Source organism: Gymnogyps californianus, chromosome 23 (assembly GCF_018139145.2).
Source record: "Gymnogyps californianus isolate 813 chromosome 23, ASM1813914v2, whole genome shotgun sequence".
Lineage (NCBI taxonomy): Eukaryota > Metazoa > Chordata > Aves > Accipitriformes > Cathartidae > Gymnogyps > Gymnogyps californianus.
This window is the reverse complement of record NC_059493.1, coordinates 4,221,151-4,235,062: the sequence shown is the minus strand read 5'-3', so window position 1 is coordinate 4,235,062 and position 13,912 is coordinate 4,221,151. Positions and strand designations below refer to the sequence as shown.

The following is a 13,912-nucleotide window of genomic DNA, read 5'->3' as shown; positions in this document are numbered from 1 at the left end:
ACGGGTATTCTCAGTTACTTCCCAATATAACTCTGACTGCATGTCCACACCTGATAGCTTCAATGATGGAGACAGAGGGTGCCTGACACGTACATGCTTCCTTTATGAAGTTCTTCATATCTTCTCCTACCAGTACAAGATGCCTAACTCTTAGGTGTGAACTTGTACTGACATGACAGCAAGCATCATGCATATACATGATTTAACAGGAAGCAATTAATCAAAAGCATCAAGCCTAGTGACAACAGTAGGAAAATTCAGAATATGAAGAGACAATCTGGGATTTTGACTAATGTATCACAGAAATGCCCAGCTTTAAGAATGGGAGTGCATGGGCTCAGAACCTTGACTTCCTATCTCATCTGAAATAAAATAACCCCCTTCCAAATCACCACTGCGGCAGCAACCAACAGAACTGAAAAAGCTTATCTACTGGATCTTCCTTTCTAACCTCTACTGGCTTCTTTAGAATGACCACCGTGATGACTAAATTGCTTAGGCACCTACAAAAAAAACCCACCTGATGAATTTGGAAAGATCAGGATCATAGAGGCTCATTAACAGCTCTGCATCTTCTCCAATATTGCAGACAAAATTCTTGAAGTTTACATACAGGCTATATGTATGTGTTGTGTTGAATATTGGCTGCCCTCGGAGGTCCAAGTTCTGTTGCTGGGACTGCAAAAAAGGAGAGTACTCCCATTAAAAACAAACACAGAAGAATTTAGTTCTGCTGCCAAAGTAGCACAGTATCCTTAAGAGAAATGTACAAACACAGTGGGTACTAGGTACCGGAGGAGGAAAAAGCCAACAACAAGAGATGTACCTTCTCTTCCTGGATTCTTTCATCAATCCTTTTGGACGCAGTTTCATGGGACTTGAAGAGAGAGATTGTGCTGGTTTCATCTGGGTCCAAGATGTTCCCATTGTCATCTCGTACAACCAGGTCCAAACCTAGGATCCTGAGTAGTACGCAAGTCACAAGGACGAAAGAAGCAACACAATATTTAACAAGCAAAGGTGACTGAAAGAGCACAAACCACAGATCAAACTGTGGACTGCACTATGCAGCCAACGCACACCAACTCCATTCCTTGTAATAATCACATTGCTGGTCTTCCTGTCCCGAAATGCTTACCCCTCACCCTTCATTTTCCCATTAAAGGGAAAAATAATTAGTCAGGTAACTTAATTCTAAGATGACAACATCTTTGTTCTTGCTTAAAGGTTTGTTGGTGTTTTGTTTTTTTTTTTTTCAAAAGGTATATATATCTATCAGGCGCATGGATTACGGCTAATTATTATTCTTTGCCATAAGCTTTCTTCTTAATTGACTTATTTGACCTGAATCAAGTCTGACAGGCAGATAAATGCGTTTTGGAGACAATCCCTGTTCTGTACAAACCAACAAACTGTGGAGTTTTGGTGGCCTATAGAATTGTATTACTCAGTTGCTGATAAAGCAGTTTAGTTCACAACCAGCATCCAAATCCTGGCTCCAGCCAGCCAGGCACAAATTGTGCTCCATGGGAAATACGATCATGTGCCAGCATTTCTGCAGAATTAAGACAGGTAAGGTTTCCTGCCAAGTCAAAGAGATTGCTGGCATATGAAGAACCAACTGCTAACATGCCTACCTGCCAGGCTAGTCACATTCTGATGGGGACTGAAAGCTGTAATTAGCCCCTTTCCACGGAAAATGTAAAGCCTAATTCAGTGTTCCCCTTGCGTGGTCATTTACTCCATTTTGTATTAATAGCCATCTAGAGCCTTTACTGGGATTTGGGATTCTCCCCTGCCTTCATGACATAGTTTGGAGTTTACCTGTTGCCGTAGTCAATCTTAGCAGTGACTTTCTTCTTGAGCTCGGCTAGCTCATCTTTGGGAAGGGTCCCAGACAGTATCTGCGACCGCCATTCTATCAGGCTGTAAGTCATTTGTTGGACATGCCGAAACTGTGTTGTCTTGTTATCCTACAGGAAAAAAGGGACAATTTTAAGCTAGTGATAGCCTGAAAACAATGACCTTAGTAAGCTTTCTGAAATGTACTCAATTGAATCTACCATACAAGTTGTATTTAACTAAAAATATCTGAGAAACTGGCACCATATGACACTACAAGATTAGACCCATGGAACAAATTCTCCAGTACTTCGGACTGCCAAGGTTTAAGTGTCTCAGGATTCAGGGTCTTCACCGTTTCCTCAGGACATTATTTCAGAAAAACCTCACAGACAAAAAAAAGACTTCTGGTGTTTTCCAGCACTTGAACTGCTATGATAGGTGCTTTTTATATACAGGACAGAGAGATTATGTTAAATGATTGCAACTGTGTTCCGGCAGATAGAGACAGGAATGCCAGTGTAATATACAAAGGCTCTTTCTCCCTAACTCTGCCACTCTCACAATGTGTGACATTGGGCAAGTCATTTTTTATGCATGTTTCCCATTTGTTTTGCCTCTTTAGATCACAGGGCTCTGAGGCAAACGCTTTATTCACTTTTAAAAGTCTAAAGGTGATACCAAAACATAAATAATAATGACAGATGACCAACACTGAAGCCCACATAGGCTTTTTCTCATGTCTGTTCCTCCTATAGCTTTCACCAGCCTAAAGAACTCTTCAGCCTCTTTGTTACCTATAAAAAAGGCCTCTTGTCACCAGAATACAACACTAACAACACGAACAACATGGTTAATTGGAATCTCTGCCCTCACCGCTGTTTACAGCGTTAGCAACTATGTTTTAAAGCCAGAACACTAAGCAAATTGAATCCACAGACTCATTTTCGTGGCTGCCTGCTCTCTTGTCCTGTCCCATCATACACTCAAAATCCATTACATTAAAAAAAAGAATAGCAACAAAATGCAGCAATATCTGGGACACACTGCTTCCCTGCCAGTATGCATATTATATTTCAACGTTCACATTCTACCCACTAGTAACTCACGCATGGATTGTCATGTCCATGTGTGACCTCCAGACAAGAGTTTCATGGAAATCAGAGTAGCTCTGTGGAAACACAATAATCTCTCTGGCTGGTGTCTATCAGCAAATAAGGCTGAAGATTATCTGCTCTTCTGAGTACTCATTTTTGTTTACATTTGTACAGAACAATCCAACGCAGTTCTGACTCATCCCATGCTTTTAAGCACTACCCCAGCAGTACTTGCTCAGAACCTACCATGCCAGAGGTTGTCCAAAAATGCAATAAAAATATCACGTCTGGATTCCCAGACACCACCTCCCCAATCTACCCAGCTACTTGCTCGAGTCTGCTGCAGTCATTGCATTTTCATCTTTTGCTATGAATGCAGCACCTGTAATTATAAAGCACTGACTGAACAGGACATCAAAACCTGCGTTGTGAAGAGTTTCCTCCTGCCATTTCTACTGTTATCATCTTTAATTAATGAAAACACTTCTCATGCTATTTACTGGTTCCACCCTAATAAAATCAGTCACACACCTATACACCTCTTTCCTATAGTTTCAGGCTCCAAGGCTGACGCCGTAATTAAAAAGTGGATAGCTATGTGGTAACCTACCATATTTGTAGCAATACTGCTTAGATAAGTAACCCTTTAAAAGTGTCAGCTATACCATTTATACCATCCAAAAGGGAACCCAGGCTTCATCCTCTCTCTACCACTGCATAGCGGGCCAGTTACTAGGATGATTCTGACTTGCACCGAGTGTCAAGTGCAGCTCATTTTCAGAGGGAAGTGCCACAAATCAAAGGACATTGAACTTTAACCTACTGGGACAACGTTTATGGTTATGCAGCTCCAAAATGACTGTCAAGAGGTTTTTGACTACATCGCACCCAACAGCTAGTGGGAACTGGCCAATGGTATATCGCTGGTACATTCAGGCAGCAGCTGACTAGCGTCAGTTCTCTGTATCAAAGCTGTTAATGTTTAACTACGAACCCCACTGCTCCCACACAGCAGAACGAGACTCATTTCAATTATTTCTCCGTTCTGGTCTCTGCAAAGAACATGAATGATATAAACTACTCATAATTTGCCTGCTGAGAACACAAATCTAAAGGGAGTTATAAATAGCCATCTTCCCTTTGATTTGGGCGAATGTGAAGGGGCTGACAGAGGCTAGATGAGTCTTTTAGTTCCTATAAGGAAGATATTAGAGATATATTTAGTAAACAAAGAAAAAAGTGTGTTCTTAACTTGCATAAAAATAATTCCAAAGAGAAGGCAACTTGTGTTAGCTTTCAGGCAAACATAGTGCAGATCTCAATTTGACAGTTAGCTAAAGCTGAGTTATCTCTACAGCTGTTTACATTAGCTAACTCCGATTAACAAAACGAAGTTAAAAACTTTCACCCATTTTTATATTTATTTTGCAGTGGAGATATACCCACTGGTGCAATGCTTGCTGAAAAACACAGAAATTAACGAAGTGAAATTAAATGCTGCCAAGGAAAAAAAATCGCCTGTGTTTCCTTTTTCTCTTCAAATACCTCCTTCCTCCTTTAGCTTTTTTTTTTTTTTCTTTTTATACATACTGCAGGGGAAAATAAAATAAACTCAAATCCATTTCAAACCACAACGTTTTCCAAGACTATTTTAAGACTTATATTGGTTAAGCACAGGAACATGAAAGATTTCTGCTCTTAAGAAAAATAGATTTTGAGGCTAGGATCCTAAAGTTATCCAGAAAAAAAAAAAAGCCAGGAACAAAACTCTCTCTTTCACACAGTAATAACGTCACATATGGCTTCTCATTAAATTAAGAGGGTGGAACAAATTCTTGTGGTTTCATGGTGCACAAACAAAATGTACTTGTGGCCTGGTGAAATTTTCAATAGAAAAGCTTGCTCTGGGTAAACTGAATGGTTAGAACTAATTTAAAACCATTCTCTCATCTTAATTAAAGTCTCAGAGCACATACTATGCAGGCTGAACTCACTACTAACCGAAGAAAAATCAAGTTTGACTCTCTTTAATGTGCCTTTAATAATCACCTTCAGAAGAAGGCAATTCATCATGAACTCCAGTTCTATTTCTTTGAGCAAGAATGCACCTACCTCAGCAAAACCACCAAATCCATGCATTACCTTGGCTTCTGACTTTTCTGAGGTGACTATCACATGGTCAAGCTACTAAACAGTTTTAGTAGACGAGAGGTCTCTCCCCCGCCCTACTGAAACTAAATATACCATGTGTCTTCTGACAAGTCAAATCTTCCCCTACCACACATGGCCCTAATTCTGTTCCCATCCTTTGTGTATCTTGCCTATTTGAGCTGTAGGCACTCTGGGGTGAGGATCAACCATTCTATTCAGTACCTACAACACTTCTAGAAAAACAGAGTTCACACTTGCTAAAGGTTCTGTTAAAACACCACCACGGTTTCTCACACAACTGAGATATCTTGCCCTCAAACAGGACAGACACATGACAGGCAAAGCAGGAACCCTTATTTTATTAGTGAACTGTGACTCACACACACAGCCCCAACCAGCTGACATGATGCTGAGCGTGACTTGTGCCAGTCAATGCTTCATCAGTGCTGTGTCATCACACAATTATTCAGGTACAGTGAACACTGTAGCACAGACTAAACCACAGTTCTGTCCATGATTGCACATCCCGTTCAGCGGAGAGCAGAACATTTTTAGCCTCTCCTAAGACCAATTTTACAATAATGATAGTTTTGCAATTCTGCATAACGTTCTATCTGAAGTCTTAAGTGCCCTGCAAAAAGCCCAGTCTCATCTCATCTGAGGTCACATAATAAAATATCAACCACTGAAGAAAACTTACCACATATAATTTGTGCCAGATAACTGCCCACTCCCTCAGGGTAGAAGTGAGTTCTTGTCCAAGGGGTAATTCACTTGGAATCACTGTTTCATGTTGTCTAGAGAAAAAACGGAGAAAATGGAAAAAAGGTGTTACACTCGAGATTAAAACTTAGTAGTAAAACATTCTTTTTTGATAAATATGTAAACGGAAATTTCAGAGGGCTTGATATTCACACGATTCACTCACACACGATGCCAAGATTCTTAAGTTGTTCAACTGGTTCTCCAACACATACATGCACATTCATTATCCATTTTTAATGCAAACATGTTTCAAGTTTCTTTCAGTCTTGTTCTTCTCAATGGATCCATTTCAGAAACATGTTAAATAGACAGAAATTAAATTTGGAAGAATCACCACTTGCAATGCTAACTTGGCCACAGTTATTTAAAGAGAAAAAAAAAAGAAAAAGTACTTTCTAAAGTCTCTTCCTCTGCAACTGCTGTTTTCCTCTCACTATAATGATCACAGAATCAGCTCTAAGAATCAAATGAGGAGTCATTTCCTTAAATGTTTTCCAGGACAGGAAGGAATCCACACTCCTGCTGGCTACTTGGCTGCGAGCAGGAGTGTGTTATGACTTGCAGGAGTCCCCAGAGGAGCTAAATGTAGCTTGATTGACCTGACTCACTACTAACTTGTCTAGCAGAGCTTTCTTATTTTTGCAAATAGTATTCTCCCGCACCTATGCCTGCAACTGTTTTGGTACGTACAATGCTCTGGAAAAAAGAAGTTATGCAGCTCTAAAAATCTAGCACAGGTGGTACGCCCTGCTGCACACACAGACCAGTCGCATTCATTACAACCACCACGACTTAAGTTGGTTTTTTGTTTGTTTGTTTTTAAATGAAACAGCATTCCATTGTTTTTGCTACCAAAAGTACATCTCAAGAAGCACCAACCTACCCCCGGTCCTTCACGATTGCCTCTTTTAAATGGATATATGTTTCTGGGAAAATGCCCTAAAAATAAATACAGAAATAAATAAATCACACCATAGGATATGACATGACACAAACGCATTCAACAGAAAGCAGGGGAAAGGGGTAAGAGCATGATCAGCAGAACAGTAACTGATGTTTACTGTTTACCTATAACAGAAATGTGTTAGGTCCACCAGTCCCAGTATCACAGGAAAAAAAGACAGTAAGGACCATCAGGTTGCATGCTTGAGCACTATATTTGATATTAGCACCTCAGAGAAGTCAATTCCTTGTTTCACTGTAATGACACTCATCTTCCTGTATGAAATGTTGTTGTAAACTCTTGCAAACTATCAGTCATACTCATTTGCCCTTGCTACCAAATATTCTTGGAGTCATTTGTCAAGTTGCCCTGGACCTGCGGTTCTCTAGAAAAGCTCACAATACATGACAGCATTTGTAGAAATTCAGCAGTCCCAAGTTTCCTTTATGTAAGGGAAACCTTCTAGGAGTGCTGCAATCCTTTTCTATTGTCTTTTCATTCCCCTTTATGCCTGAAAAATGGAGACTGTGAAGGATGTTACCACATGAGAGGTGCCAGGATTCCTATGGGAAACCAGATTTCCATGTAGTTTTCAGACTGGTTTCACAAACCTCAAGAAGTTTGGCTGAGATCCATGCATGCATAATTTTTGGAATATTTTCCAAGTCAAATCAAAACTCTAATCCTACCATTACATGTAACTAATGCTGGATGTGTACAGGTCCAAGACCGTAATAATAAAGCAATAAGCTAGTGTATGCAGATATGCAACAGTCAATTTTGCTCGTTCAAACTACATTACGCGTGCTTACAATGGATGAGTACCCAGTTAATGGTTCTGAAACATTTAGCTCAAGGGCATTTATTTCTATCACTAAGGAAAAGGACATAGTGATCAGGAGACCTGCACAATATGAAGAAGCACAGCAGAAGCATAGCAGATTACAGCACCGGATAGAGTCTGGCAAGGTGTGAAATAAAAATCAGAGTTAAAGAAAAGTGAGGTTATACCTTCTTAGATTTATTTCGGAGTGTGTATCCTCGGTACCAGCCTGTCAAAGGGAAAGAAAAATATTTATATTTATTTTTTTCCTGTCTACAGCAATTAAATACACACTGTCATTCTCATCATCTTTCTACAACATAAATCTATTGATCTTGATCATTTGAGGTCTACTATTGTGAAGACACCTCTGCTGTTTGTAGGAGGCTTGGTTCCTAGGAGTAGGGCAGAAGGGTGTCTCTTCCTACCATGAACTGACACCCTCACTTCTACTCTGCATATCCATCTGGGTTGTACTGACAGGGCTCAATGGAAAAGCAGGCCACTCCGTGCTACACATTTTGAAAGTGACAATCCTTGTTCCATGAAGCTTACAAGTTATGTACACAGCACAGAACTGGTGCCATGATCATTTGACAGACGAGGCAGAGACACACAGACATGCATGCAGAACTACCACGCCAAGGTCATATAGCATGTATCTGGCAAAGAGAAATATATTCGAGTGTCCCAAGTCCTATTCCAATCCACCCCTTTAAAATTTTCTTTTCTATGAAGTGCATTTTCATCTAAATCATCTTACACATTGTGCTCGAGTTCCACATTATATAGGTTCTTTATTTTCTTCTGTGACTCAGTCTAAAGCCTTCCTTCAAAGGAAGGCTGAGAGAGAACATTTTATTAGATAAGGCAAAAAAGACCTAACCCTGAACTGCTTGCCCTGGTACAGATATTGTTTCTCAATATTATCTTGACAAGATCTAGTAAAGTATAAGATACAAAGTAATAACTGTGATCTCCAAGACTCAGAAGCATATGTCACTTTCAGATGTACGTTTCTTCTCTCTTCAGCACCTGGGGTTTGACCAGTATTTTGATTTCAAGGTCACTGAAATGCAAGCGTATGAAAAAACTGCTGTACTTCTTATGTCCTCAAGCGAGCCTTCCTTAATGAGCAGACAGGAGAGAAGCACAGCTGTGGGCAAGTCACTCCCGCTCTTCCTCCACCACCTCCATACTGTGTGAGACGAAGGGGTTTTTTTCTCTCCACCCTCACCTTCGTCATTTGTCTCGGCTATGTATGAGCTGTGCATGATCAAGCACTCTTTCCACTGAGTGCCTGTTCCTTGCCATAAGCAACAGTTTCCATCACCTTCAGTCCTCCTGAAGTTACTGTCCTGGAAATAACAAACTAAACATTTTAGAAGAAGAATCTGCTCCATTTTAAATGCTGATGTGCAGACATTAACGTCCCTTGTATTGTTCTAGGATAGGATGCAAACTTGCTCTTTCTCACTGACTCTTAGCCACTAAAAACGTCATTCCCCATGTCAAGACTCTCTGCGACCCCAGCTGTCAATTAACCATGCTCCTAGAGCACCGTTTTTTGACTCTTCTCCTAAGGTTCTACTTGCATTGAAACTGAAAACACTGACCCTACCTCTTCGCAAACATGAAGGGTATAGATTATGGTCTATAATGCATGAATGATGTTCAGAGCTATCAAGACAGACTACGTCACTGATCCAAGACGATTACGTTCAGCTGACTGGCAGAGGGAGCAGCATCAAGAAGGCAAAGGGATTTAACGGAATAATCAGGCAAAGAAGAGAAGAGGGGAGGGTGGTTTTTTGTCGTTCTTGTTTGGTTTTTTGTTTCTTTTTGTTTTTTCCCCCATATGTTTATATATTTGGCAAAGAAGGTTCCATGAAGAACCACCGATCTGAGACCCCTCGACCATAAATTAGAGCTTAGGGTGGGGGTTTGTTTTGTTGGAAGTTGGTTTGGGGGGGTGGCAGGGGGATATGTTTGGGTTTTGTTTTGTTGGTTTTTTAAGCACAGTTTTGTCCCCTTTCTCTAGCAATGAGAAGGTGAATCAGCTTGACCCATAAACTCCAATATTCCAGTAGTAAGTTAGGAGGAAAGAAGAAATTCCATTCCTTCCGCAGGATGAAGATAAGATTATACATTGATCATGGACCAATGGATAAGGTACTGGATTAGGGATGAGAAGATTTAGGTTCTATTTTTATCTAAGTTGTAATTAATTGAATGGTCAAGTACAAGTTATTTAGGGTGTGATACAAAGCTCATGGAACTTAACAAGAACCTTTTCCCAGTGATTTCAATTCCATTTGACACAGTCTCTCAGCCCTTCTATACCACAGCTTCCTCATATTTAAAATGTCCTCTTGGCATTAACCACGCTCCTGTAAAATATTTTGCAATCATTGCATAAAAGCATGCTGTATATTATTATGCAAAACTATTTCAGCAAGCATCTCATGCAATTTTTTCAGAATTCTGCTCCAATTTTTCAATAATCTTATCCATCATTTTAAAAGGAACAAAAGCTTTTGGTAGTGGTCAGTTGATTACTTGATTTCTTCTTAAAAAAAAACAAAATCTGCCTAAAGCTTCAGAGGAATGATAGACTATTTAAGTGTTTCTCTTGAGTATTTTCCCCAAGCAGAGATGTGCTAAATGGAGAAAGACTTTTCAGTTGAAAATGAGATGGCCAATTTCAGCTACTACAACACTCTTTCAAACTGAAGTCTGATTAAGAAGCAAGGATAGCAGACTGAGTGTTGCAGAGAAATGTCATAAAGTTTGGGGGTTTTTGTTTTTTTTTAAATGGAACACAGGTCCTCAATTTTACCTTTCATTAAATGGATTTTATGCAGTATGTAAAAGATCAGAAAATCTAAGGAAAATTATTCAAATTACAATAGTTTAGATGACAAAAAGTTATACACAGCAATGCAATCCCAGGTCACGTGCTTAACCACAAGGTCTTTGTTCCTCTTCCACTGTAGTGTACTGCCTCTCAGTACCACACACACACCGCTGCACCGTACTGAAATAAAACAAGGGATTGCTTCATTTACCTACAGTGGTCAGAGGAAAGATAAAAGACAAACTAGGAACAAATTAAATGCAAACTTATTTTCATCAGGAGAAGAAACTGATCAGAATCACGGTATGTGGGCACACATTCCTTCTATCCACAATTTGGCTATTTCCCACAGCTTGCATGAAATAATATATACTGCAGATTAGAAAAGATTCCCGTAACAGAAATGTATCCTCCCCAGCTCACTACTCAAGGACAGATTCCCAGAGAGTAAGTAAATCCTGCACTGAAGCAGCCTTCAAAGTATTGGATGCAACAAGTTTCCGTCTTTTCTTGGATTCTGCAGCATATGCCCAGTCTTGACAATATTTGGCAAACAACAGGGTAAGCACGCACTGCTTATGTTATTATCAAGTGGAAAAAGTAATTTTGTACAAAGACCTCATGCGCTTCTGCAACCACACAGCCAACCAGAGAAAGGAGGAAAAAAAAACCCCTTGCTTCGCAGTTTACAAGAGTCTATCATGACCAAGACACCTAAACTAACAAAACCATGCTTTGCAGAGGGTATATGTGTATTTTAAAGGGAAGGTAAGTTTAAGAAAACTGGTATCCTCCAGATCTTCATGTATAATAAATACACCACGGTGTTTCAAAGCATGCTTGAAGCCCAACTAAGACATTTCAGAAGTTATTTGAAATCAATCTCAAAGTAAAACACTGAATATGCAAATTTAGATCCTATCTACAGTGCAAACCCCACTTACAACTGCACCTAATGGCAGACTGACAAAGATGCAGTATGCCACAATCTTCATTTTCCTGGACTGAAGGACATGCTGCACAGTCTAGAATATGGAGTTATTGAACCCAATGGCAAACAGCTCTCAGGTTGTCCCTATATGGATTCAAGCTGCATGGGACATCAGCGCGTTGGGGCTTGTACTAGACCCATTTGAAACCTTTAGTTTAAACTGCTCAGTCTGTGACTTCAGCTCTGATGACCTTCACTCACAATCCAAGCCTAACGGTGTAGTTGTAACTGGGACTTACAAAACATTGGGCAAAGCATCTGTTTAGACCACGGGAAAAGAAAGCTTTACTAACAGAAGTGCGATGCCAGAGCCTCACCCCACATTTAGCCAACTTTCCAAGGACTTTCAGCCTTTGCAACAGGCCTCTAACTCCGGATAGCATGCGCTAGCATAAATGAGAGGGATTTTGCAATTCAAAGGCCCTTTCTCTCATTGTGAGGCCATTAGGCAGTACAACAGCAGTGCCTGACTGCAGGTGCTCCACCTTAAGAGTTTGTAAGACACTACCGTCTGTGGCAAAGCCACATAACATCAGCAGTTTGCGTAGCACAGAGGCCTGCACGAAACGGCGTCCCTACCTTCTGGCTTGCACTTTAATTCACTTTATTGCTCTTTGCTTCTCACACGCCTCCCCCAGTGGCTTAGCTGTATCAGTGTTATGTCTCAAAGCTATTCAGCCAGTTGAGAGTCAGATAACATTTATTGTTAACACCAAAACTCAGTGCAAGCTTCAACCTTGCTGCCTCACTGTCAAGGAACAAACTTCAATTCTTACAGAGTGGAGCCAGCCAAAACTCCGGATGCGGAATACAAAGAGCTTTCAAGTGAAGGCTCTTTGATAGAGAGAGCCTTCACTGAACACAGCTGAGGAATCAATACCTGCTGACTTCAACCAGGAGGAAAAAGGAGGTATGTTCTAGATGAGTGACAGAGCAGGAAGCGAACTGTGGTGTAACAGCCCTGAGAACCTTCTGGTAACTCACAAAAGATGCTCCTGTGCATCTTGAGGTACGGAACCATAGCAAGGAGCAAGATTTTCCAAGTGGCTAACACCATTACATGAGAGCCTCTGGACAATCCTGAAAAACTCCCCCTTAATTCCCTAAAGAATGTTACCGATAGCCTAAGGAACGCCCTCAGCAGGGAGCTGCAGGGATAACTTACACCGACTAAAAAAAGGACTTCACAAGGCATCTCTGAGCCTTTCTCCTTGCAAAGCCAACGCCCTGGTTAAATGGAACCTTTTTCTAAATTGAGACTTGTGTATCCAGATAAGAACAGTGATTAGTGGAACAAAACCCCACTTTTATCAGACTGGAGTTGCATTTGTAAGTATACATCATTAGCATGAGAAGAAACAGAAAAATCTTCTTGTGAGAACACTAATTCTCAAAAACAACCCACAGATATCTGGAAACAAAGCTGAAAGCTGATGTCCCAAAAGAAAGAAAAATATATACAATAAGACATGAGAATTTCCTCCCAAGCAGACAGAATATCAGAATTTGGAGTTCTTAAGATGAATTTATGAGAAATAAGACCAGACCCACAGCAGAGTTACCATCTCAGAGACAATTTGCATCTTTTTCTTTAGATTCACAAATGTCTGGCCTGAATTTTAGGCTGGTCTTTCCAGGGAAAGTATTTAGTTGTACTGCAGTAATTCCTAGGTGTCTCTGTCACAAATTAGGATGCCACACTGATGGCTCAGCGTATGAAAACAATCAAAACACAGCCACTTTCCCAAACAATTTTCAATCAATCTTCTCAGGCTGAAGTTTCAAACTGGGACATTTCAGGTAAAAAAGGGATGTCATTCGAGTATTGATTTCCTATTCTTGACTGACTGACTGTTAAACAGCTGATTACAGACCACTTAGTAGGATTAAACAATGATGTTGTTTTAAAAAAAAAAAAAGAAAGGAAAAAATACCCCAACATTTTGGGAAGTATAAGATGCATCTTCTTCATGAGGGCAATTTTCATCCCTGACATTCCCTCTTCCTTGTGTTTTTTTGTAAAACCAGTTCACAAGTTAGTACTATTGCATACGGATTTTTTTCCCTTCCTCCCTCCCTCCCTCCCTCTCTCCCCCCCTGCCAAACACACTCACCACTATCACACACATCAGTGTAAAAACACACATCAGCAACATAATCTGCTTTGACATGTAGGAACTGGCTGGCTGTTTCCAGTGTCAAGGTCAAAGAGAAGTGGAAAGAGAACAATTGGCTAAGAACAAATTGCTAAACAAGCAGCTTGCTGTTCCCAGCAGAGATACTAAAGAGTTTTTGTACGCTGAGTCTTTTTCAAACTGATGCTGCTTGTGAAAATGATTGAATTTGTATTTTGGAAAGAGTATTTAAATTTTGGAGAGCCTTCCAAATGAAGTAGTGACTAGTAAGTTCTTTAAAATAATTAAATGGCTGTGTTCCATTCCTA

The 13,912-nt window shown here is 40.2% G+C and overlaps 1 protein-coding gene across 1 annotated transcript in view; it reads right to left on the bottom strand.

Moving 5' to 3' along the window:
* The window catches only part of DOCK5 (dedicator of cytokinesis 5), a 62,903-nt gene that overhangs the window by 48,148 nt on the left and 843 nt on the right, over positions 1-13,912 (bottom strand). The window contains exons 2-7 of the mRNA XM_050910080.1: positions 7,810-7,850; positions 6,739-6,794; positions 5,791-5,887; positions 1,825-1,973; positions 827-962; positions 521-678 (exon numbers count right to left, since the gene is read on the bottom strand). Of these exons, the coding sequence (XP_050766037.1) occupies positions 521-678; positions 827-962; positions 1,825-1,973; positions 5,791-5,887; positions 6,739-6,794; positions 7,810-7,850 (637 nt within the window). The remainder of the gene's footprint in view (positions 1-520; positions 679-826; positions 963-1,824; positions 1,974-5,790; positions 5,888-6,738; positions 6,795-7,809; positions 7,851-13,912) is intronic.